We start from the raw sequence: 26591 nt of genomic DNA on the forward strand, positions 1-26591 counted from the left end.
CTGTGAGGTGAGTGGGGCTGAGAGACTTCAGAGAAGTGTGACTGGCCCAAGGTCACCCAGCAGCTGCATGTGGAGGAGAGGAGACACGAACCCAGTTCACCAGATTACAAGACTACCGCTCTTAACCACTACACCACACTGGCTCATGATGTTTGGGTTATTCCTTCAGAGAAGCTGAGTACAGCTGGCTTAAACTGGTTTTGTTATCTCTTCTGTCAAGGTCATGCTGTCAAAGTCAGGCCAGAAGGAGGCCTGGGTTTTATTTCCTCTTTCCATCTCTCTTCCTTCTGGTGTGGTGTTCTGTACATAGCATGCTATAGTGTTAAGGTTTAGACTTATTATAAGTTATTGTAAGTTTAAGTTAAGTCTGCTGCAGCTAGACTTATGGACTGTGCCAATCCTGAATGTGACCATTATGCTCATTTGCCTTCAGTAAAGCTGGATGAAATATTAATTGCCTCTGGTCTACTTTTTGGCAATTCTGCAACGTGTTTAAGTTTTTACTCTACTAACTATACGTCAGAGTTCTGCTCTGGATCAATATTGAGTAGAATTACATGACAGTGTGTGTGTGTGTGTGTTTGTTTGTTTGTTTGTTTGTGTACAGCACCAGCCTTTGTTTCCCACGCATCAGTTCCTTCCCTCACAAGTATTCAGCTTCCCACCCCTCTTTCAAAAGCACACAGCCATTTTGCAATGACATTACAAAATCCTTGCTGCTGAATATGAGGTCCATACATGATGTCATGAAAGTAAAAAGGAGAAGTGTGGATGCCTTTAGCGTAGCTGAGCATTTACGTAGGTGAGTCTGTGTAGTTTCCTGTAGCCTGCAAGAAAGCAGGCAAGCCAGCCCATAGTGAACAGGCACCAGGAGCAGATTCTGATCATTCGCATCCCACCCATTCTGTCTGCTACATTTGCCTTACAAAAATGGATACATTAGGGGAAATTTGCATTCAAATGCATATATTATGAGACATTCCCACTACAATGCTGATACATTTCCATTAGGAGTTTATAAAATAAAGAGGAGGAGGAGGAGGAGGAGGAGTTTGGATTTGATATCCTGCTTTATCACTACCCAAAGGAGCCTCAAAGCTGCTAACATTCTCCTTTCCCTTCCTCCCCCACAACAAACACTCTGTGAGGTGAGTGGGGCTGAGAGACTTCAGAGAAGTGTGACTGGCCCAAGGTCACCCAGCAGCTGCATGTGGAGGAGTGGAGACACGAACCCGGTTCCCCAGATTACGAGTCTAGCACCACTACACCAGTAATAATAATAATAATAATAATATCACAAATTGAGACGGAAATGGGGAAAACTAAACTGGACAAAATGGGAAAGTAAGAGAAACATACATTGACTGATCCACCCATTCCAAGGTGGGAGATAGAGAAAGGCCTCCCCATCAGATCTGAGGAAACTGGCTTAAGGTACCTCATCATTTAGACCAGGTGAGAAGGCAAACCCTGCTGTTTTTGAGAACTGAAGAGTCCAGAGATACTTTTGGTGGCTGAATGTTGTGACTCATGTGATGTTATGAGGAAGCCAGTTGATATTTTTTTTTTAACCAGTTTAATAAATTACCTGATAAATAAGAAACATACAACAGCTTGGAACACCAGTGTTCTAGGGAAGATAGTGGGATAATTGCTGTGCGTATCAACACAGGGTAGCCAACATGCACATATGGGAAGCCAACATGACAACTCCAGTCACCCATGCCAATTGGGTGTTGTAGTCCATGTCGTTTTAAGGGCACCGTGTTGGCTACCCCAGTATATACAATGTCTGAGTTGTTGTCCTATTGAGAGAACAAGCCATAGTTCTCCTGAGAACCAAAGGCCTGTAAATGTCCCACTACAGTGGCCGTCTTGAGCATCTCTTCTGAGACAGGAAGTGTGGGGTAACAACAAAAAATAACAGCAAGGTTGTGTGTGAAACACCCAGTCATCTTTATTTTGTTTAGACCAGTGACGTGCGGTGACATTTTTTTTTGTAGGGGAACAGTTGCCTTGGCAAACTACACCGTAGCCAGTAGCCACCATTTTTTTAGAATAGTTGCAGGCTCTGCCCAATGGTCAGCGTTCAGTGGAGCTGCTTTTACACCATCCAATGCGTCCAATATTTGGCAGGGGAAAGTATTAGAACAGAGCGATCACACCTTCCCAGCACTTAATCACTTGATTTGTTTAAAACACACACACACGGATATCCTACACATGGGAATTCCCCACCCTCCTATCCCCTAACTCTAGAATGGCCTTGAGCAGGGAGCAGTTACACTAGTGGCCAAAATTGTGGAAACCTCTTAGAAAAAGTGTATTTCCGAGGTTTGATGGTTCAATTATCTTTCCACTGATGTATAGTTTTATGGTAATACTAAAAAGAAAAAGAAAGAAAAAGTGGTGTTATGAGCCATCATTGCCAAAACAAGATGACACTTGATTGCCTCTCTATAAACACTCCTTTTTCTGGTTATTTGGCTATAACTTTTGAGAGAATACAGATAATTGAACCAACTTTGTTGCATTACATTCTTCATTAAATTATATTTCCATTGATATGTAATTTATGGTATTACTCCAAAAAACGTGGAAATACACTTTCCCCAAAAGGTTTCCACAATTTTGGCCACTAGTGTACTTGGGAAGGTGCCACACTCTGCACATGTTCAGAGGCATCAACTTTCACTATCCTCTTCTATGGACAACAGTAAAGGTAAAGGGACCCCTGACCATTAGGTCCAGTCGCAGACGACTCTGGGGTTGCGGCGCTCATATCGCTTTATTGGCCGAGGGAGCCAGTGTGCAGCTTCCGGGTCACGTGACCAACATGACTAAGCCATTTCTGGCGAACCAGAGCAGTGCACGAAAACGCCGTTTACCTTCCTGCCGGAGTGGTACCTATTTATCTACTTGCACTTTGACGTGCTTTCAAACTGCTAGGTTGGCAGGAGCTGGGACCGAGAAATGGGAGCTCACCCCATCACAGGGATTCGAACCGCTGACCTTCTGATCGGCAAGCCCTAGTCTCTGTAAATTGTAATGTAAATACAATCAAAACACCTGGAGGGCAGAGTTTGAGGAAGCCTGCTAAAGAGCATGCCTTGCCTCTGTGCCTTGTAAAGTACGCAGAGGGCAGAATAATAGCACCGGTGGTAGAGGAACTCAGTTGAAGGAGCCGCTTCCCTCTGCATCTGAGTATGCGCCCGCTACTCTGCGCCACCAGGAGGACGCGCCCTCGGATCTGCCGTGCAAGGAGCGCAGCCCCTCCGACTTGGCTAGAGTGGGCTAAAGAAGAGGCTCAGGAAAGTAAGGTCGAAGGAGGGAGGAGAGGAGAAGCAAGAAGGTGAAGGGAGGAGGAAGGGTTTCTTCTGGAAATGAAGCACAGATGTTTGTGTGTCTAATTTTACCAGAAACACGGGGGACTAAGCTAGTCCCTCTGGTCCACGGAAGGCGTGCCACTCGTTCAGATGCGAGTTGTTCTAGCAAGTGTAGGATAGCAATTCTGGGAACTGCAGGTTTCACCTCCTGCTGCATATGACTGTTGAAAGGTCAGCACTTGCTCAATGGGCAAGTTGAGTCAGGAAGCAGCTGCAACTACAGGCACTACTAGCTCATCACCTCAGAACGGCTTGAGATACGCCTGCTGTTTTCTTTCCGTAAGGCCCCAAACCCTTAAGAACAGGGCTGAATGTAAAAACGAAAACACATTTAAAAGGCTATAGAATGTGAATCAGAAAATAGTTTATATAACTATCACTCCATGTGGTTCACACCAGGCACTTCTCCAGCCTCTTACATAGTTTTGGTGCAGATGAAGTGGTGTTCATTCCTGCATTTTAAGAAGTTGGGTTTGTGTTCGTCATGTAGATAGGCACAGTTTCCTCCGTTTCCACTGACATCCAACCTTCAACACAAGCAAGAGTTATGCAAGAGTTGGTATTTCCCTGATAGCAGTAAATAGAAAACTTCTGAGAACACAGTTACTAACAGGGAGATTTCATCTAGATTGGTAAGCCGTGAACCTTCAGGGAGGAGAGAAATGGGCAGGGAAAATCCTTGAGCATCTAGATTGCCCACGGATTTTTCCTAGAAATGTAAGGTAAAGGTAAAGGTACCCCTGACTGTTAGGTCCAATTGCGGACGACTCTGGGGTTGCGGCGCTCATCTCGCTCTATAAGCCGAGGGAGCCGGCGTACAGCTTCCAGGTCATGTGGTCAGCATGACTAAGCTGCTTCTGGTGAGCCAAAGCAGCGCATGGAAACGCCGTTTACCTTCCCACCGGAGTGGTACCTATTTACATGCTTTCGAACTGCTAGGTTGGCAGGAGCAGGGACCGAGCAACGGGAGCTCACCCCGTCACACTCTCATAGCTTTACATCAGAAAGTAATTACACCAAAGCAAAATGTTATGCAGGAACTGATCCTGGCCAACACATTGACCTGCTAAGATGGCTTACCATCACTTGCACATAACAGTTATGTACATCGGTAGTACTGGAGTCCAAAACAATGCAAACTTGTTCCACCAGAAACAGCAGCCCCTTAGCTGGATTCCCCAAAGGAACTATAGTCAAGTGTTTGATCCTCTCAGTTCCTTCTCTACAACATAAGCAAGATTAGATGGAGAGGCCATGGCCAGAGGGTTGCTGCTTTAAGCCTTTGCGTTTAGCTGGAGGGAGCCTAGGAGGGGTAGTCTAGGTGGGATGTAGAATCAGCTCCCAGTGACCTGTCCAGGGTGCTGAAAGCCCCCTTATTTATAGACCAAGTTCCCGCAAAGAACAGAGATAGCACAGAGACATTTGTGCCTGGTGCATAACAGAATGGATTCTGATTCTTGCTCAGCTGATCTGCTTATGGGTGCTGACTTAACCCCACCTTGTTTTTTGTGAGCACCTACAGGACACAGCTGGGATGCGGGTGGCACTGTGGGTTAAACGACAGAGCCTAGGGCTTGCCGATCAGAAGGTCAGCGGTTCGAATCCCTGCGAGGGGGTGAGCTCCCGTTGTTCGGTCCCTGCTCCTGCCAACCTAGCAGTTCAAAGTGCAAGTAGATAAATAGGTATCACTCTGGCGGGAAGGTAAACAGCGTTTCCATGCGCTGCTGTGTTTCATCAGAAGCGGCTTAGTCATGCTGGCCACATGACCCAGAAGCTGTACGCCGGCTCCCTTGGCCAATAAAGCGAGATGAGTGCCGCAACCCCAGAGTCGGTCACGACTGGACCTAATGGTCAGGGGTCCCTTTACCTTTACAGGACACAGCTACAGGTGCAAATCTGAGTGAAAGTTTGCATCATACCCTTGAATATTACTATTGGGTTGTGGTTTTTTTTGTTTTGTTTTCTAAACCGCTGGGGGAACTAAGGCTACCAGTCTTCTTCTGGCATCAGTCATGAACTGTGCAACTACCCAAGGGGGAGGCATCTGGTTTTGTGGTCTCAGCGTTGAAGAGAAAGGAGAGGACTTACGCCGAGCTGTTTCCATGGAGCCAATTCCAGCGCTGTCCTGGCTCTCTGCTAACACCAATCCAAAAGGGATCCTTGCCTTTTAGACCCATCACAAAGAGCTTTAATGATCAGAATAAATGAATGTTAAGGGATGTGAGTTGCTAGAATCACAGGCAAATTGTGCATCAGCTGAATATATGCAATGAGATTTATATCTTGGACTCTATACAAATTTTCTGTTTTTATATTGCACGTGGTAATTTCATTGTTGTTGCCTGACATGTGGATTAAAATACACTTATATACCACCCTTCATTTGTTTGTTTGTTGATTTTCTATACTGCCCTATACCCAGGGGTCTCAGGTATCAAGATAAAAAAACTACAAAATACATAATAAAAATATAAACAACAACCCAATAGCTCTCCCCCCAAAAAGCACATTTTAAAAAGAGCATAGGATGTCAATCAAATCAACCAAAGGCCTCGTTAAAAAGGAACGTTTTTGCTTGGTGGCTAAAGATGTATAATGAAGGTTCCAGGAGAACAAATTAGGGAAGCTTTTAATGTTTGATGCATTACTGTATTTTAATATTTTGTTGGAAGTGGCTGGGGAAGCCCATCCAGATGGGTGGGGTATAAATAATAAATTATTATTATTATTATTATTAAGCATTCAAATAAATGAGTGAACCCCTACCTTCTTAGATAGGTTACCAGCTGTGACCTGCCATCTATTGCAGCCTACTTTGGCCTAGGACTGGAGGATCTCCATTTAAGAAATAATAAAACTTAAGGTGCAATCCTAACCTTACTTACCTTGTAACAGTATTTCAAAGACATACGTAATGTGGGTAATGAATCACAGAGTCGTAGAGCTGGAAGTGAGCCCAAGGGCCCTCTAGTCCGAAATGCAGGAACCTCAACACATGGTCCCAATCCACTTTGAAACCAAAGCGGACCCTGCTTAGCTTTTCAAACATAGTTTGAAAACATGGTTTTGTTACCAGGCAGAAAGCCCCATTCAATTCAATAGGACTTACTTATGCTAGTGGCTTGATACGAATTAATTTTATAATGAATGATTTTAGAGTGTTGTTTGTGCTGTACTTTTGTACTGTTTTATTGTTGTTAGCCGCTCTGAGCCCGGCTTCGGCTGGGGAGGGCGGGATATAAATAAAATTTATTATTATTATTATTATGCATAGGCATTGCTAGGATTGCATTGCAAACCTCTTTTGCCAATATCTATATGATGTATTTGTGTTTTGAGGGTAAAATTCTAAGAGGCTTTATATTATTATAAAGACCAGGCATAGGCAAACTCGGCCCTCCAGATGTTTTGAGACTACAATTCCCATCATCCCTGACCGCTGGCCCTGTTAACTAGGGATCATGGGAGTTGTAGTCCCAAAACATCTGGAGGGCCGAGTTTGCCTATGCCCGATAAAGACTTCATTTATAAAGTCCACCAAAGCCCCTAATGGCTGAGCAGCTTTATCACTATTCATGTTCAGCAGCCAAAATATTGGCACTTCTCACCATTTCGTCCTCGCTTTCCAACACAGCCAAGGAGGCCTTCTGTGAAGCACAGAAGCTCTGGCTGAGGGTCCAGTTCTTTTCCACATCTGAAAAGTAGTAGCATTTCTGCTCATAGGCTTTCCAACCAGATGGACATGCATGCTCCTTACAAGAACAGACTGGCTGCTCAGGTGCTTTTCCTAGGCCGGAGAAAAACACAGAGAGAGTTAGATGCTGTCTTATCCAACCTCCTCTTTTTGAATACCATGGGCAGAATCAGAGAATCTTAGAATCACAGAGTTGAAAGGGACCCTGAGGCTCAGGGGGCTGACTCCCCCCAATACATTGAGGGGGGCCAGCAGGGGGGGTCATGGAGGGTGCTCTTCATGTCCCAGCCTCGCCCAGTTAGCTTCCTCCAGGAATGCCTGCAGCTGTGTCACCCAACCCTCTCAGGCACCTTGCCCTGGGGTAGGGTGGGGGGATGACATTTGCAACAGGACAGTGTTTCATACAGAAATGTGTTCCCTTGAACTGAATCCTGTACAGTGGTACCTCTGGTTACGTACTTAATTCGTTCCGGAGGTCCATTCTTAACCTGAAACTGGTCTTAACCTGAAGCACCACTTTAGCTAATGGGGCCTCCTGTGCTGCCACCGTGCGATTTCTGTTCTCATCCTGAGGTAAAGTTCTTAACCCGAGGTACTATTTCTGGGTTAGCGGAGTCTGTAACCTGAAGCGTATGTAACCTGAAGCGTATGTAACCCGAGGTACCACTGTATTGAACATGGTGGGACTTATTGCTGAATAAACATGGCGTTATAGATTTTTTTTGGGGGGGGGGACCCACCTAAACCCTAGATTATGATTAATCAATTGATTAATTGGGATATGGGAGAAAGTACGGTACCTACTGCAGAATTGTGCCCAGACAAGGAATGGGCTGGCTTACGCAAAGCAGCCTGGCTAGCCTAGCAAAGAGGAAACCTGTTAACATGACAAAAGGGGTCCTTTGGCCTGGGGAGGCAGATGGTGTCAGGGTAGCTGGGCGTGAGGTGATGGGGAAATGGGAGTCTTTTAGTAAGGTGTTGTGGGAAGGAGGAGGAGGAGAAAGAAAGACCCCTATTGTTTAGCCCGGACACTGAGATCCAGTGCTAAGGGCCTTCTGGCGGTTCCCTCATTGAGAGAAGCGAAGTTACAGGGAACCAGGCAGAGGGCCTTCTCGGTAGTGGCGCCCGCCCTGTGGAACGCCCTCCCCTCAGATGTGAAGGAAATAAGCAGCTATCTTATCTTTAAAAGACATCTGAAGGCAGCCCTGTTTAGGGAAGTTTTTAATATTTAATGCTGTATTGTTTTTAACGCTTGATTGGGAGCTGCCCAGAGTGGCTGGGGAAACTCAGCCAGATGGGCAGGGTATAAATAAATTATTATTATTATTATTATTATTATTATTATTATTATTATTATTATTCATTATTATTTATTATTCATTATTCATTATTATTATCCATCTTGGGCAGAGTGGTTGAAGAGATGATAGAGATGCCTTAGACTCCAGAGCTGCCCTGCTGTAGGGGACAAACCCCTCTTAAAATGACTATGCTGTAAGATCTGAACTCCCTAGATGCCGACTGAAGGTGCAAATACTGTAGGTGAATGAACCATATTTCTTAAAGCTACAACAGTCTCTGTTGTAAGTGAGAGCTGGACCGTAAAGAAGGCTGATCGCCGAAGAATCGATGCTTTTGAATTGTGGTGCCGGAGGAGACTCTTGAGAGTCCCATGGACTGCAAGAAGATCAAACCTCTCCATTCTGAAGGAAATCAGCCCTGAGTGCTCACTGGAAGGACAGATTGTGAAGCTGAGTCTCCAATACTTTGGCCACCTCATGAGAAGAAAATACTCTCTGGAAAAAACTCTGATGTTGGGTAAGACTGAGGGCACAAGGAGAAAAAACGACAGAGGACGAGATGGTTGGACAGTGTTCTCGAAGCATGAGTTTGACCAAACTGCGGGAGGCAGTAGAAGACAGGAGTGCCTGGCGTGCTCTGGTCCATGGGGTCACGAAGAGTCAGACACGACTAAACGACTAAACAACAACAGTCTCTGCCATGTCTCAATTTTCCAGAAGAACAGAGACCCTGGGTGAATGCCTGGAACCCCCTTGGATCTTGCTACTGCTCAGTAGAGAGTGGGGGTGGGGTTGGCACCCAACTTTTGTAACAATACAAAGGATTGCCTGGAGCAAATCTGTAATCCTTGACAGATTACAAACTGTATTTTAGGGGATTTCCTCCCCCCTCTCCCAACCACTGCTTTGTTTTTTTCTAACCACTGCTTTAGGTATTTTTCCCCAACCACAATTTTGCATGCTATTCAGAGGTTTCCATTATTTGTTTAGGGGGTTTTGTTGTGTAGGGGAGATGATGCTCTGGGGCCACCAGGTGTGGGAGGTGAGGAGCTCCTAGTCAAAAGCTCAGCTTGTGGCTGGCAGGGGGGGGGGCTGAGGATAGATTCTCTGCCTCTACTGCCCCAATGAAGCTGCCTCCCACTCACCTCCTTCTGCTGCGGCAATGTGGGAGCATTGGGGAAGCAAGGCTGAATGAATGAATGAATGAATGAATGAATGAATGAATGAATCAGAATAAGCCCAGAATAAAACAGTAGTCTACATGGGCCCAAAGTTATAATTCATTTTTTTGCCATGTCTATCAAAGCAACGCTTACCACAAGGAAAGTCACCCAGTGCTGACCTTAGCCATTTCCTGCCTTTTGTGGAATACTGTTAGAGGCCACCCCAATCTCTGCCCAGTAGTGCACAAGATTCCAGGGGTCTTGGCCTTCTTCCAGGGTCTGGGGAAATGAAGGTGCAGCAGAGGCCATAGTGGCTTTAAGAAGTATGTTTTATTCACATCTTTACAGCTGAGTTTGGATGGAGGGAGTCCAGATCTTACAGCATGGCTATCTCAAGAGAGACTTGTCCCCCACAGCAGGGCCGCTCTGGAGGCCAAGGCATCTCTCCCAAACTGCCTTCAACCGGCCAGCCCACCAGCCCAGAAGATTCTGCCTTTCTCCTCCTCCAGTGTGAGAGCCAGCGTGGTGTAGTGATTAAGAACGGTGGACTCGTAATCTGGTGAACTAGGTTCGCTTCCCAGCTCCTCCACATGCAGCTGCTGGGTGATCTTGGGCTAGTCACACTTCTCTGAAGTCTCTCAGCCTCACTCACCTCACAGAGTGTTTGTTGTGTGGGAGAAAGGGAAAATAATAATAATAAAATTTTTTATTTATACCCCGCCCTCCCCAGCCAGAGCAGGGCTCAGGGCAGCTAACACCAATAAAATCACAGTAAAAACATAATAGGGAAAAAAGAAAAAAAACAAAACAAAACAAAAACAAACAAACAAACAAAAATTTAAAATACAGGTTAAAATGCAATTTAAAAATGCAGCCTCATTTTAAAAGTAGCCGATAAATCAAGACCATAAGGGGAGGGAAACATAAGGGTCAGACTGAGTCCAAACCAAAGGCCAGGCGGAACAGCTCTGTCTTGCAGGCCCTGTGGAAAGATGTCAAGTCCCGCAGGGCCCTAGTCTCTTGTGACAGAGCATTCCACCAAGTCAGGGCCAGTACTGAAAAGGCCCTGGCCCTAGTTGAGACCAATCTAACCACCTTGCGACCTGGGACCTCCAAAATGTTGTCATTTGTGGACCTTAAGGTCCTCCGCGGGGCATACCAGGAGAGGCGGTCCCGTAGGTATGTGGGTCCTAGGTCGCACAGGACTTTAAATGTCAAAACCAGCACCTTACAGCTGACCCTGTACTCCACCGGGAGCCAGTGCAGTTGGTAAAGCACTGGATGAATGTGATCCCATGGCAAGGACCCTGTAAGGAGCCTTGCAGCGGCATTCTGTGAAAGGAGATTGTTAGCCACTTTGAGACTCCTTAAGGCAGGGGTGTCAAACTCAAATTCATCGGGGGCTGCATAAGCAGTTTGGTCACCCTCAAAGGGCCGGTTGTATCTGTAGGACTTACAGTACAGGAGAGAAGGGTTCAGGCAGCCGTTGGATCTGTCACATCACAGGATGGCATGCGCTCAATATAAAAACAAGTGGAGGTTTCCTGAATGCATGTAAAGTGGAGGTTTCCTGTGTAGAACGGCCGGCGCTGCTAGAGGGCAGACGTTCTCTGGCTTGTAGGCTGCCGCACATGCGCTGAAGAGGCGGCTTTCTTGTGTCACAAAAAAAAACAAGAATAAAAGGTGAAGGCTGGCGGCCGGCGGCGGCTACACGGGCCACATGACGAGGTCTGGCGGGCCGGATTTGGCCCGTGGGCCTTGTGTTTGACACCCGTGCCTTAAGGGGAGTGTAAGGAGGAATATCAAGTCGAAACTCCTCCTCCTCCTGCTTCCCAGCAGCCCTTGCAGAGGACTTTCCCCTTTGTGTCTGCTTGCTCCATCTTTCCTACAATTCTTCTCTGACATCATGCCTGGTTGCCCCAGCAACCTTCTTCTCTGTGCTCTGTGGTCAGAGCCACTCCCTTTGTCTCAGTGACTCATTTTTGTTCCGTAATGGCTGATCTCCACTATCCCTGCTGAGTCCACAGGGTTCAGTTTTCAACTAAATTTGATTTTCTAACTTTTACCAAGTCTAAGGGTTTGAGGAGGTCTTGCTTCCCACCCACCCACCCACCCACCCAAATCTGTAACACTAGGAAAATTCAGTCATGTATTGATACTGGGTACCATCTCATAGCTGCACTATGGAAAGCTGGTGGCAGGCTGGCCGTAGCACAGAGACTGGCAGGCAGCAAGGCTGTGGCAATGGCTGAAATCCAGCCAAATCTGTAATTCAGACCTAGTAGCGGAAGATACCTGGCTAAGGGAATGGGGGGGGGGAGGTCAAAGGAAAAATGTATCAAGGCAGCAGCATGGACAGTTGGACTACTTACCAGCTCCAGCGCCAAGGAGAATGCTGAGGATGACAATGACAATGATGAGGATGACCATAATGACAAGAAGGATGATGATGCAGATGGTCTGCCGGCGCAGTGGCAGAAGAGAGGGGGTGCAGGGGGTGCAGTCCACTCCAGGTGTCGTCACTGGGAGGGTGTGTGACAAAATGAGTATTTTTAAAAAATTGGGCTCAGGGAACTTTTTAGGAGTGATGTGGTGGCTTAGGCGCCTGCAGGTTCCGCGCTGCCTAAAATGGCAGCGTGGGACTTGCGTCTGCCTACTGCCTCTCCCTCAGCCACCTAACAGCTGAGGGGGAGGCGGCGGAGAGGCTCCAAGCATCGGAGAGGCTCACCCTGCCCCCAGGGGTGGCTCGCTTCGCCCCTGGCTGCAGGACATGCCCCCGTGTCAGGCACCTGAGCAGCAAGCTACGCCGCGGTGCCGGCATAGAACAGCTGCATACTCATTGTGTCCTAACCACAAAAGGCGTGGGGGAGAAGAAGACACATCAGCACTCCTTGCCTGCTCCAGTGAAAGGGATTGGGTGGGTGGGTTGGGGGATATGTTGCATTAGCTTATACCCAAAGGGTGGGGAAGTGGCAAGAGTTTCAAACTTTTCTAGTCTTCACTCTTGTCTTTAACCCAACCCTGGTGAACAGCAGCCATTACGAAGTAGAGGACTGTACTCTGCCAAGTAGGACACCCAGCCACCAGAGTCAGGGTCACTGTGTCAGCCCAAGACATTTTGCTGCTTAAGGCATAGTCCAATTGCTAGGGCTGGCCCCTTTAAAAAGAAATCAAGTGCATTTAACGGGGGGGGAAATAATTTTTGCTTCATGTTCTACCCTGGCAGTGCATGAGCGCATTGAGGGAGCCCTCCATGCTCACCCAGTCTCTGATGCTGACAGACAGGTGGTCACATGCCCGGGGGCGGGGGGGTGGGCGGCAGGGTGCAGAGGCTGCTGGTTGTCGAATCTAACATCACTGAAGCAGTCAAATACAACATTTCCTGTTACTTTTAATGAAGAGTGTTGTATTATTATTTTAAGCCGGAAACATAAGGGGAAACTTACCAGGAGCAATAGTTGGCATCTTATGGTGAGCAAAATGCAAGCTTTCCCACAAGTATAAACACATTTTTACTGTAGAGACATCCACTCCATGCTCCAGCTACTCACTAAATTTTTCCATAATAATAATAATAATAATAATAATAATAATAATTTATACCCCACCCTTCCCAGTTCAAAAACTGTGCTCAGGGCGGATAGCAACAAATTTAAAACACTTCATTGTAAAAGCAGCATAAAATACAGTATAAAAAAAGAATAACAATAAAATTCAAAGTTCAGAAATCAACAGTTAGCCACCATGCAGCGGGGGAGGGGGAGAACGGGTGGACAGTGCGGCGACTGTGCCGCCCAACATTTTGTCCCCCTCCAGCATGGAACCTGCGCCCACCTTCGTATGCCCATGTGTGTGGGGTGCTGGCACCCCCATTGGTTGGTGCTGTGAGTCCCTGTGTCCTGCAACTGTTCTAAAGGTAAACAACCATTTCCTTAAAAAAGGTGAACAACTTTGGGGTCCACCCCTAAAAAAGGTTGACATCTCTGGGCAACCTAGGGGCGCTAGGCAGATCTTTGCACCCCAGCGCCGCATATGCTTAAGATACCCCTGTTCCTTGTCCTGGAAAAGTTTAGTGATTAGCTGGAGCATGGAGGTTTATACTTGCTGGAAAGTTTGCAAGTTTGTAAGACGCCAGTTATTTTTTGCCATTGAGGGATCAGATGGCAACTCAATCCACTCTATCACCACCTTAATCCAATGAATAGTGTGTGGTGTACGACTGCGTTGCGTTTTGATGGTTTCCATTCCAGGCCCAAATACTGTAGCTGAGTGTTATTTGAGCTTAATTGGCCTAAGGCTTACATGCAAGAGTATGACCAGAATTTCTGCTATAATGGCTTTCTTTGCATCCGAGGTGTATCAGCACTGAACTAATGGCCAATGCTTGTAGAAGGCAGATTGCTACGCTCCCAAGTCTCCAGCTGCCTCCAATGGCAGTAGAACTTGGGAATCTGCCTTATACCGAGTCAATCCCTTGGCCCACCCCGCTGAGAATGGTCTACTGGCTGCAGCTCTCCAGGGTTAGGACTGATATCAGAAAAATAAGTACCACTGCACTCCTAAATCCAGCTGTTATTTCCTAGAGCAGAATCTTTTCGCACAGGCAGCTGCTGGTTGCTCCAAATCAGGGATGGAGAATCTGTGCCCCTTTAGATGTTGTTAGACTGCCAGCATCCCCAGCCAGCATGGCCAATGGGCTGGGGTTGGTTGGGAGCTGTGGTCTGACAACATCTGGAAGGCCACCAGTTCCTCATCTCCACTCCAAATGCCTTACTGCCTAATAGTGAGGCCACAGTTACCTGCTTTTTGCCTTTCCGCGGTGGGTCCATTGGAGACAAAGGGAGACTCCACCTGGTCGTGATCGTCTTGGACTGTCATGTGAGCTCTTTCACACACAGACATTTCTGAGAAAAATTGCACTCCAGGGGCAATTCTGGTTGCGCACAAAGCTTCTGGTCTTAGGTCACCTGAAACAGAAACAAAATGAAGCCATCAGAAAGGAACTGGCTTGTGAACTGAGGCCACCAACACACACACACTTTCCAGATATTGGATCCAAAATCAGGTATCCTATGATTCTGATTTCACCTTAACTTCATTGATGGCCAACTGGTAGCTCATTGCTGAGGAAGATGAGTTGCTGGGGAGCACTAGTGGGGAGTTGGGGTGTTGCATTCCCATCTTGCATGTGGGCTTCCCACAAACATCTGGCTGCTGGCTGGGACAAGAGGATGCTAGACCACATGGGTCACTGATCTGGTCTGGCGGGGCTCATCTTCTTAGGCTCTTATTAGCAGATACTGGCCTGCCGAGTGGGTCAATGCCCTGCTACTTGAGAGGGTGCTATTCTGGCAGTTCAGAAACACAGAGTATTTATTCAGCAAATCCACCATTGACACATTATCAGCAGTGATTTGAGATGGGTCAGTGTGGGTTTTGCTTTCTGTAAGGTAAAGGGTAAAGGGACCCCTGACCATTAGGGCCAGTCGTGACCGACTCTGGGGTTGCAGCGCTCATCTTGCTTTATTGGCATACAGCTTCCGAGTCATGTGGCCAGCATGACTAAGCCGCTTCTGGCGAACCAGAGCAGCACACGGAAACGCCATTTACCTTCCCGCCAGAGTGGTACCTATTCATCTACTTGCACTTTGACATGCTTTCGAACTGCTAGGTTGGCAGGAGCAGGGACTGAACAACAGGAGCTCACCCCGTCTTGGGGATTCGAACCCCTGACCTTCGGAACGGCAAGCCCTAGGCTCTCTGGTTTAACCCACAGCACCACCTGTGTTCCTTTTTTTTGTTTTCATTATTTCATCATTAATTGGTTAACCCTTTTAATTTTGCAAAATTAAAGAATGGAAATAATATTTCTTTATAAATCTATATCTATATCATCTATATCATCTATATCTCTATCTATCTCTATCTATCTATCATCTATCTATCTATATCTATCTATCTATCTATCTATCTATCTATCTATCTATCTATCATCTATCTATCTATCTATCTATCTATCTATCTATCTATCTATCATCTATCATCTATATCTATCCTTCTATTTCAGTCAATAACCAGTAGAGAAGATAGGAAAAAACCAGAGCACATAAAACACGATATAATATGTTGAGCATGCTATTAAATTAAAAGATAGTCAATACAAAATGCTTCAGATCTTCCTGGTATACTTTGTAAAACTGAACTTTTGCATAGTGGTCAGAGTGTTGGCCTATGACCCAGCCTACCTGGGTGGTGTTTGGGCAAAGCAGGGCAGTGGTGAGGCCAGGGCTGGGGCGACAAGCCAGCAGAGCCCATCAGATACTGGTGTGTTCAGAGTGTCAGACTCAAATCCCCACTCAGCAACAAACTCACAATGTTCCCTCTGGCCAGTCACTCATTCTCAGCCAAACACTCTCACAGGGATCGTGCGATGACAAATTTGAGAGCCAGTGTAGACGATACAAAGCTAACAGGGCCAACAGTCTGTCTCAGAAGAAGACATCTTGCTGTGCTGCGATCCTTCAAGCTACCTCAGTGACAAGTACAGTGGTACCCCAGGTTAAGAACTTAATTTGTACCGGAGGTCTGTTCTGAACCTGAAACTGTTCTTAACCTGAAGCACCACTTTAGCTAATGGGGCTTCCCGCTGCTGCCGAGTGATTTCTGTTCTCATCCTGAAGCAAAGTTCTTAACCCAAGGTACTATTTCTGAGTTAGCAGAGTCTGTAACCTGAAGCGTCTGTAACCCGAGGTACCACTGTACTTTCAAATAACACAGAGACATCATGATTTGCAAGAAGGAATGGGCAGCAGCTCCTTTTGGCGATGGTGCACCTAGCAGCATATTGAAAGCAGGCAGAATAGTAGGCTTGTCTTCCTTTTTACAACTGGTGCATCATTTCCTTGGGTTAGAAAGACAGCCAATCAACAGGTGAGGAAGCTGAACCTGTTGAACATCTGCTTGTCACAAACAACTGAGGCATAGAAAGCCTGCATGGTTAACTGGCCTCCTCAGTTAACCAAGAGCAGAATTGAAGAATCTTAGTTGGAAGGGACCCAAGGGTCATCTAGTCCAACCCCCTGCAATGCAGGAATCGCGGCTAAAAAGCATCTATGACAGATGACCATCACTTGTGAGGTTGCCCCTGTTGCTCCTAAGTCTTGGTTAAGGGTAGCTCCCCCCCCCTTTCAAAACTGCAACCAACAATAAAAAACCAATAATAAAACCTTCACAGCAACAGAACCTCACGAATTGTCCAGATGTTCATATACTGCTTTCCCACCCCAAGTTATTCCATGGAGTTCAGTGCAACTTCCCTACCTACTGAACTTTGGCAACCGACTTTGAGGTTGGCGGGGCTGAAACTGAGAGACAGTGATTGGCCCAAGGTTACTCAAGGAATTGAGCAGGTAAGTGAAGTTTGGAATTCCCCACCTTTTAATCACCGCTAACTTTCATTACAGGAAAGGCTGCTCGTTACTCTATTGTGAGAAATTGCAAGTTTCAGCAGAAAGTGCAAATCTCTGAAATAATATTATGCAATTCTAAAAACAATATCGTTTTCATTCAGAATAACACGAAACAACACAAACAATGGGTGCCGATCACCAGATACAAAGCAAAATACAATGACGATGTGTTTAAGGCAGAAGATTATAGCAGCATGTTCAGTTAAGCACCAAATATGTATGCGTTACAGAGGGTGTAGGTTCCTCTGGGTGAGAGTTAATAAAAGAAATGAACATAAACCAATTGGCATCAAATGCACGAAACTTTTTTTAAAAAAAATTCTCTTCTTAAATGGCATTCCTCTTAATGTTCCTCCTGCTCGAATATTTGCTCGGAAATCCCCATCGTTTTGAACAAGACTTCTCCCCACCTCCCATCCCGGATAAAAGTTCAGAAAGGAAGAAAGTAGTTGAAGCAATTAGCAGCTAGAGGAGATTTTCAAGTTAAGAGAAAAGAGACCCGCCCCGGCCCCGCGCACAGGCTCATCACCTACCGACCTGGGTAGAAGACGGCTGCTTTTGCAGCTACTCGGCTCGATGGCGCTCTGCCTCGGGTAGGAAAGGAAAGGGAGGGAGGGAGGCGGCGCGGAGTGTACGCCTGGGCGCAAGCGCGCGTGTGTGCAGAAAACCGGAAACTTCAAACTTCTTTAAGGAGAATAATGTCGCGGGGAGCGCTATTTCCACTCCGCCTTTAGTTCACAGGGGGAAAATGAATGAATGAATGACAGGTGTAAGAAGAGCTGACCTGGAATCTACACGCACACACAGGAGCAAACTCCTAGGGGCAGAGGGGTCTTCGTCCCCCACCCCACCCCCTGGAATATTTTAGAGGGCCGCAACTCCCCCAAGTTGATGGGCATTGCAATTCAAATAGTGTGGGTGTACCCAATCATGTGATTGATTATGTGGAGCGGGGCTTACCTCCCACCCCCCCAATATTTTATTCTCTTTCAAATCAGAACCAGTGAAGGCGGTGAAGGTCTTGTGTGAGTGTCTGGAGGCAGTTGGAGGATGGATGGCAGCTAACAGATTGAGGTCGAATCCTGACAAGACAGAAGTACTGTTCTTGGGGGACAGGGGGCGGGCTGGTGTGGAGGACTCCCTGGTCCTGAATGGGGTCACTGTGCCCCTGAAGGACCAGGTGCACAGCCGGGGAGTCATTCTGGACACACAGCTGTCCATGGAGGCGCAGGTCAATTCTGTGTCCAGGGCAGCTGTTTATCAGCTCCATCTGGTACGCAGGCTGAGACCCTATCTGCCTGCGGACTGCCTCGCCAGAGTGGTGCATGCTCTGGTTATCTCCCGCTTGGATTACTGCAATGCGCTCTACGTGGGGCTACCTTTGAAGGTGACCCGGAAACTACAACTAACCCAGAACGCGGCAGCTAGACTGGTGACTGGGAGCGGCCGCTGAGACCATATAACACCGGTCTTGAAAGACTGGCTCCCAGTATGTTTCCGAGCACAATTCAAAGTGTTGGTGCTGACCTTTAAAGCCCTAAACGGCCTCGGTCCAGTATACCTGAAGGAGCATATCCACCCCCATCTGAGGTCCAGTACTGAGGGCCTTCTGGCGGTTCCCTCATTGCAAGAAGCCAAGTTACAGGGAACCAGGCAGCGGGCCTTCTCGGTAGTGGCACCCGCCCTGTGAAACGCCCTCCCACCAGATGTCAAAGAGAAAAACAACTACCAGACTTTTAGAAGACATCTAAAGGCAACCCTGTTTAGGGAAGCTTTTAATGTTTAATGGGTTATTGTATTTTAATATTCTGTTGGAAGCTGCCCAGAGTGGCTGGGAATGGGTGGGGTATAAATAATAAATTATTATTATTATTATTGTTATTATTATTGTTATTACTACTACTACTACTACTACTACTACTACTACTATTATTATAGTTTGCACACACAAATCGAGATAGAGAAAGATGTGGAAAGGAGTTGGGGAGCCCAGAACCCGCAGCGCCTACGCTAAACTTCCTATCAAGGAGGAGGCGAAAGGGACGCGGGGTTCCTCGGTTCTCTTTGCCCAAAGTCCGCTGACATTTGCCCTTAACATTTGAATCAACCTCTCTTCCTGAATTTGGAAATGGAGACCTTCCTGGAACATGTGAACTGGGCAGGGCCTTAGCTCAGCAGCGGAGCACCAGCTTTGCACGCACAAGGGCCCAGATGCGACCCCCAGCAACAAAAGTAGGGCCGGGAATACCTCCCCCCCCCACACCTCTGAAACTCTGAAGAGCTGCTGCCAGCCGGTTTGAACAAGACTGAGCTAGATGCAGAGTCCTATGTAAGGATGCTGACTTGAATAAAATATTGGGGGGGGGGGCACAAAAATAATCACAAGACATACACACCATTTGAATGGCAATGCTCATCCATTTTGGGGGGAACCCAGCCCCCTCAAATATTTTATGGGGGGAGCAAGGGGCCTCGACCCATGGAAAAGGCAGGCTTTATGCTGGCGGAGGGAAAAGAACCGAGTTATCTGCAGCGCAATTGGCCAGTTACTTGAGTATTTTTATTTACTTGCTTTGGGGGTCAGCTGCCCCCCAGCAGTTGGCTGCTATGCCAGACCTACTCCAGAATAGACCCAGTGGACTAGCGTTCCGCAGGACTACTCAGAAGTCCCATCGCCACGCCAGCATGGGACTTCTCGTTATCCCAGCAACGGCGCGCAGAGCTGCTGCAGCCAGGCTTTCCTCTGGGACAAGCCTCGTCGCAAACAGCCACCGACTTTTGCTTCTCCCCGGCCGCCGCCCCCCCCCCCCGACCGGGAAAGCACGCGGAGATTCAGACTCGCCTGTCCCTTCACTACGTTCGGTTATGGGAAAAGACCCTGACTTACTTGGTTGGAGCGCAGCCTTCCTTCTATTCCCCATCCAACAGCCGCTTTGCAGCGAGGAAAGAAACGTGACCCGGGATGGGGTAGCAACACTCCCCCCCCCCCGTCCTGTCCCCGCCTTCAACTCACCCCATACGGAGACAAGTTAGCGTAAACGGGTGGACTGCTGTGATTCGGGAAACCCAGGCCCACGCCTTTTTCCTTTCTGTGGTTTTTCTGGACTGGGCAGCCGCCCAAACAAAACAGCCTGAAGTCTTTGGTGAAAATGTTACTTGGGCTTTTGCGCTCCTGTGATGAAATATCAGAAAGAACTGTTCAGAAAGTGAAAGACAGTAGAGGCGGTGGGCTCTCCTTCCTTGGGAGGTTTTTCAGCAGAGGTTGGGTGGCCACCTGCCATGGATGCTTTAGCTGAGATTCCTGCATCACCGGGGGTTGGACTAGATGACCCTAGGGCCCTTTCCAATTCTACAATTCTATTTCTGTAAAGGCGCCTCGGGGTTCTGCCTTGACTGCCCCCATTTTCACGCGCAGCTGTGGCATTGCTCCTTCCAAAAGCCTAGTTAATGCTTTTTAGGCTTTGGTAAGGAGCATAGGGGGACGCCGGTGGTGCTGTGGGTTAAACAACAGAGCCTAGCACTTGCCGATCAGAAGGTCGGCGGTTCGAATCCCCAAGACGGGGTGAGCTCCGGTTGCTCGGTCCCTGCTCCTGCCAACCTAGCAGTTCGAAAGCACGCCAAAGTGCAAGTAGATCAATAGGTACCACTCCGGCAGGAAGGTAAATGGCGTTTCCGTGCACTGCTCTGGTTCGCCAGAAGCTGCTGGTCACATGACCTGGAAGCTGTACGCCGGCTCCCTCGGCCAATAAAGCGAGATGAGCGCCACAACCCCAGAGTCGGCCACGACTGGACCTAATGGTCAGGGGTCCCTTTACCTTTAAGGAGCATAGGAGCCAACTCCTAGCCTAGAGGCCGAGTTCACTTTGGGTGGACTCTGGACCCTGTAAGAACCCCCAGGCCTCTTGTCTGAAGCCGCTCCTCTTTGCTGCTTTCTCTGCTAAGGAGAAGGGGCTCGCCCAGCCATCACATCGCTCCCCAAGCAGAAATCAAACTGCTGCTGCTGCCTTCTCCCATTTGGTGGTGGTGGGGAGAAGCTGCGCCTCTTGGTTTTCTGCCTGCTGAAAAGGCATAGAAGGGAAAGAGCAAATCCAGGAGGGGAAACGAGTGGCAGCAGGAAGAGAAGAAGAAGGGCCCCTGGGAAAGAAATTCCATTGAAGAAGGAACCCAAGTTGCATGGAAGTAAGTGCCACTGAATTCAATAGGACTTAATTCTAAGTAGACATATTTATGCCCCCAATATATTTGGGTAGTGGTGCGGTGTGTGGGTGGCTGCCCTGGTCACCCTTAAGTCTGTTTGCCCCGGAGACCCATTGGAAAATTGGGAAGAGGCAGTCCAGCTTTTACTTTGCTTGCTTTGACTGGCATCCTAGCCTCATTTGTTGTTTTTTAGTCATTTAGTTGTGTCCGACTCTTCGTGACCCCATGGACCAGAGCACGCCAGGCACTCCTGTCTTCCACTGCCTCCCACAGTTTGGTCAAACTCATATTAGTAGCTTCGAGAACACTGTCCAACCATCTCCTCCTCTGTCGTCCCCTTCTCCTTGTGCCCTCCATCTTTCCCAACATCAGGGTCTTTTCCAGGGAGTCTTCTCTTCCCAGCTGAGCTTTTGACTAGGAGCTCCTCACCTCCCACACCTGGTGGCCCCAGAGCATCATCTCCCCTACACAACAAAACCCCCCTAAACAAATAATGGAAACCTCTGAATAGCATGCAAAATTGTGGTTGGGAAAAAAATACCTAAAGCAGTGGTTAGAAAAAACAAAGCAGTGGTTGGGAGGGGGGAGGAAATCCCCTAAAATACAGTTTGTAATCTGTCAAGGATTACAGATCTGCTCCAGGCAATCCTTCGTATTGTTACAAAAGTTGGGTGCCAACCCCACCCCTACTCTCTTCTGAGCAGTAGCAAGGTCCAAGGGGGTTCCAGGCACTCACCCAGGGTCTCTGTTCTTCTGGAAAATTGAGACATGGCAGAGACTGTTGTTGTTTAGTCGTTTAGTCGTGTCCGACTCTTCGTGACCCCATGGACCAGAGCACGCCAGGCACGCCTGTCTTCCACTGCCTCCCGCAGTTTGGTCAGACTCATGCTAGTAGCTTCGAGAACACTGTCCAACCATCTCGTCCTCTGCCGTCCCCTTCTCCTTGTGCCCTCCATCTTTCCCAACATCAGGGTCTTTTCCAGGGAGTCTTCTCTTCTCATGAGGTGGCCAAAGTATTGGCGCCTCAGCTTCAGTATGTGTCCTTCCAGTGAGCACCCAGGGTTGATTTCCTTAAGAATGGATAGGTTTGATCTTCTTGCAGTCCATGGGCCTAGCCTCATTTATCTGGAGGTAAGTCCCATTGGACTAACCTATGAGTAGATATGGTTACGACTTATCCAACGGTGGTGTTTGTTTCAGCCAGGGGTCGGCAAGGTTTACCTCGCCTGGGCTGGTTCACTGCAACGGAGATCCCTCCATGGGCTGGATCACGTGTTCGCATGAGTGTGCATGCTCAAGATTTTCGGTTTCTGCGCAGATGAGATTTTTGGTGACACAGAAGTGAGTCCCTGCACCGCGCTGCACCTGTTTAGTGCAACGTGTGGGAACTCGCCAAGCAGGCAGCTTGGTTCGGGGGCGGCTCGGTTAAATGACCTCCGTGGGCTGCTTGTGGCCCACGGGCCTTGGGTTGCCTACCCCTGGTTCAGCTCTCTCTCATTAAAGTTTGCAGTACAGTCGCACATACAGAAAAAGTGCTCCCATTCAGCCCTCCGCACGCATTCTTTGCTGTGTTCAAACCATGCTTGGTGATGGTAAAACCACCTCTGTGCAGTCAGTTGTGGGGCGACGATTGATGTGGCTGTGAGGGAACTTTGCTCACACACTGCCTCCTCCTACTCAGAGGTAAGGCCTATTTCCTGGAGGTGCCCTGGAACAGAGTGACCACACATTGAAACAAGGAGTGAACAGCAAAGCTTTTGCAAATTCCCTTCCCCAAATCTATAAACAACCTCTTGTCCTGTTCCAAAATATTGCACAACATTCCTCAGTCACTAGGAAAAAGAGTGGAAAATCCCTCTGGCTCCCTGTGTGTAAAAACCACAAAACCAAACAAGAACGGCACAGGCGTCTGCATTAAATAAACATACATAATCCTCTCTTCTCTGTGGCCATCCATGCTCCAAGATCACATGCTGATTTGCTCTTCAAGAAGAGTCTGGAAGACGGGAGGCAGACAGAGAAAAGGAACTTTCATGGGTGCATTTTTAAAAAAGTTTCATAGAATTTTCCCCTGCCCTCTAAGAAATAATCTTAAGGGGGGTCATTTTTAACATTAGAAATATACAGTGGTACCTTGGGTTACGTACGCTTCAGGTTACATACGCATCAAGTTACAGACTCCGCTAACCCAGAAATAGTGCTTCAGGTTAAGAACTTTGCTTCAGGATGAGAACAGAAAACGTGTTCCCACAGTGCAGCGGCAGCAGGAGGCCCCATTAGCTAAAGTGGTGCTTCAGGTTAAGAACAGTTTCGGTTTAAGAACGGACCTCCAGAACGAATTAAGTTCTTAACCCGAGGTACCACTGTACATATATTATACAAATCCCTTATATAGGCTTTTTCTGCCAAATGAATGATACCTACCAAAAGATCAATTTCTCAGCCAAAGGAGAAAGTTTATTAAACTAAGGCGCAGTTGCACTTCTGAAGTTAATTAACAGACTTCTACAAAACTACATTGGAGTTGTGGAGGGAGCTAACTTTCATTCAAAAGTTAAGCTAAATCTAATGAAATGGTCGTGATTTTGAAAAGCTGTGTGTGTGTTGTGGTGGTGGTGGTTGCTGCTTTCTTTACAGTTATGCTATTCAGCCTGAATCTCCCTTCACAAAAGGTCTTCCCTCGTCTGATAATTCAAACACACACACCTGCTGCCCGAAAGATTTAACCAAAAAGGTTAACCGCCTTTGATCAAATGGGATTCTGATACAGCAGGGGATAGTTTTAGAACAGGGGTCAGCAAACTTTTTCAGCAGGGGGCCATTCCACTGTCCCTCAGACCTTGTTGGGGGCCGCACTATATTTTTTTGGGGGGAAAGAATGAATTCCTATGCCCCACAAATAACCCAGAGATGCATTTTAAATAAAAGGGCACATTCTACTCATGTAAAAACATGCTGATTCCCAGACCGTCCGTGGGCCGAATTTAGAAGGCAATTGGGCCAGATCCGGCCCCTGGGCCTTAGTTTGCCTACCTATGGGTTAGAAGAAACTTCTTGATGAAATTGGTTGGTGGGCGGGGGAGTCAGGTTAGGGGTCAGGTTAGGCTGAACCACTATAAAAAAAATCTTCCTTTGCTCATTTCCCTCATGTAATAAAAAAAAAGATATTGTTCCTTTTTAAAAGTAGACTTGTCTTCCTAATTTAACCCCTTTAATCCGTTGATTGTGCAAACCTAAATTTCCAGGCATGCAAAATACTGAGAGCCTGGAGGCACCCCTAAAGGTAAAGGTAAAGGGACCCCTGACCATTAGGTCTGGTCGTGGCTGACTCTGGGGTTGCGGCGCTCATCTCGCTTTATTGGCAGAGGGAGCCAGCATACAGCTTCCGGGCCATGTGGCCAGCATGACTAAGCCGCTTCTGGCGAACCAGAGCAGCGCACGGAAACGCGTTTACCTTCCTGCCGGAGTGGTACCTATTTATCTACTTGCACTTTGATGTGCTTTCAAACTGCTAGGTTAGCAGGAGCAGGGAACGAGCAATGGGAGCTCACCCCGTCCTAGGCTCTATGGTTTAACCCACAGCACCACCCCTAGGTGTCATTAAACAGGGAGTAGGAATCCATTTTCAGCTGGGGTGTGTGGGGATCCCTTCATGGAGAGCATTCCTGGATCTGTATGCCAGGGCAGGTGAGTCAGAGGCAAAACTAGGGATGTGACTCCTACCTTTGTTCAGTAGGCTACATTCAAATGACCCCCCCAAAAAAATTATTCATTGGTTTCTACACACCCACCCATCTCTCCATCTTCCCTCCAGGCAGGCAAGAACCACCTTCATTGTTCCAGCTATGCAGATTTTTATTTCATGTCATGGATGGACCCCTGGGCTTTGCTCCTGTTGCGAGGGGCGTTCCCCTTCTCACCAGTTAATGACCACTTTTTGTTGTGTTCGAAACCTGCCTAAAGAGGCCTTCACTTGCCTGCAGAAACCACACACAGCACAAACCCTCTTAATGTCTGCAAGTGCTCAGGAAATGAGCCATCTTCTGCAGCAGACAAAAATATGAACTTGAAAGGAACCTGCTGGAGGCCAAGCAAGTCTACTAACACCCTGTTTTTGCAGCAGCCAGTCAGATGTCACCCAGATATATTCAAATAAAGAAAAAAAAGCAACAGGATACAATCCAAAATGTCACAAAATAACAAGCAACCTTTTAACTCCTCCATAATAGTTCACTGGGCTGGATGCCCAGCAAAAATTTGTCCTTGTTGTCCTCCCTTGTCCTAGGATTGAAAATGGGACTTCTTTTTTTTGCAGGTTGAGTATTTGCTATACTACTGAGTTAAGGACCTTCCCAACTGGGTTTTGGAATCTTTTTATTAATTTATTTACTTTCTAATTATTTTTTTAAGTTGCGTAATGAAAACAGCCAGTCAAAAATGTGAGAAAAGAAATGTTAACAAAATCTAAACTATAACCGGCTAAGCAGAATGAGAAATGAAAATACTGAGGGGCTTCTGTGTGCAGACACCACTGCAGAAAGTTTTCTAATAAGCAGAGATACAGCATTTGAAGAGAAACCAATATTTAACTTTTAACATATCCATACATTGGACTGTACCCTAGAGCAGTGGTTCTCTTTCTTTTCCTCTGGGCCACAGGCTAAGAATAAAAACTTACATGGGCCATACTGAATTTTTTATTGATAAGAAATACATGGCCTCCAATACTAAGGCTCCAATACTTTGGCCACCTCATGAGAAGAGAAGACTCTCTGGAAAAGACCCTGATGTTGGGAAAGATGGAGGGCACAAGGAGAAGGGGACGACAGAGGACGAGGTGGTTGGACAGTGTTCTCGAAGCTACCATTATGAGTTTGACCAAACTGCGGGAGACAGTGGAAGACAGGAGTGCCTGGCGTGCTCTGGTCCAGGGGGTCACGAAGAGTCGGACACGACTAAACAACAAGAACAACAACAACAACATGGCCAGGGATGGGGGACAACAATTAGCAGTGCTTGATTTATAACATAGAACACAACTACTTTATAATATGATGGTGGGACATCCAGAAAGTATAAGTTCATAAGAACAGGAATAATCCCCAAAATATACCCTAAGTATGTATAAGCATGAGATTTATTCTATACAGTGGTACCTCGGGTTACATACACTTCAGGTTACAAATGCTTCAGGTTACAGACTCCGCTAACCCAGAAATAGTGCTTCGGGTTAAGAACTTTGCTTCAGGATGAGAACAGAAATCGTGCTCTGGCGGCGTGGCAGCAGCAGGAGGCCCCATTTGCTAAAGTGGTGCTTCAGGTTAAGAACAGTTTCAGGTTAAGAGCGGACCTCTGGAAAAAATTAAGTACTTAACCCGAGG

At 47.2% G+C, this 26591-nt stretch overlaps 1 protein-coding gene across 1 annotated transcript in view; it reads right to left on the minus strand.

The window, feature by feature from the left end:
* Positions 1–1346: 1346 nt before the first annotated feature.
* Positions 1347–26591, minus strand: part of LOC114592787 (uncharacterized) — a 68978-nt gene continuing 43733 nt past the window's right edge. Inside the window, exons 3-7 of the mRNA XM_077925200.1 lie at positions 14344–14511; positions 11917–12066; positions 6995–7173; positions 5475–5572; positions 1347–3913 (exon numbers count right to left, since the gene is read on the minus strand). Of these exons, the coding sequence (XP_077781326.1) occupies positions 3802–3913; positions 5475–5572; positions 6995–7173; positions 11917–12066; positions 14344–14511 (707 nt within the window). The 3' untranslated portion in view covers positions 1347–3801. The remainder of the gene's footprint in view (positions 3914–5474; positions 5573–6994; positions 7174–11916; positions 12067–14343; positions 14512–26591) is intronic.

The sequence above is a fragment of the Podarcis muralis genome, chromosome 2 (assembly GCF_964188315.1).
Source record: "Podarcis muralis chromosome 2, rPodMur119.hap1.1, whole genome shotgun sequence".
Taxonomy (NCBI): domain Eukaryota; kingdom Metazoa; phylum Chordata; class Lepidosauria; order Squamata; family Lacertidae; genus Podarcis; species Podarcis muralis.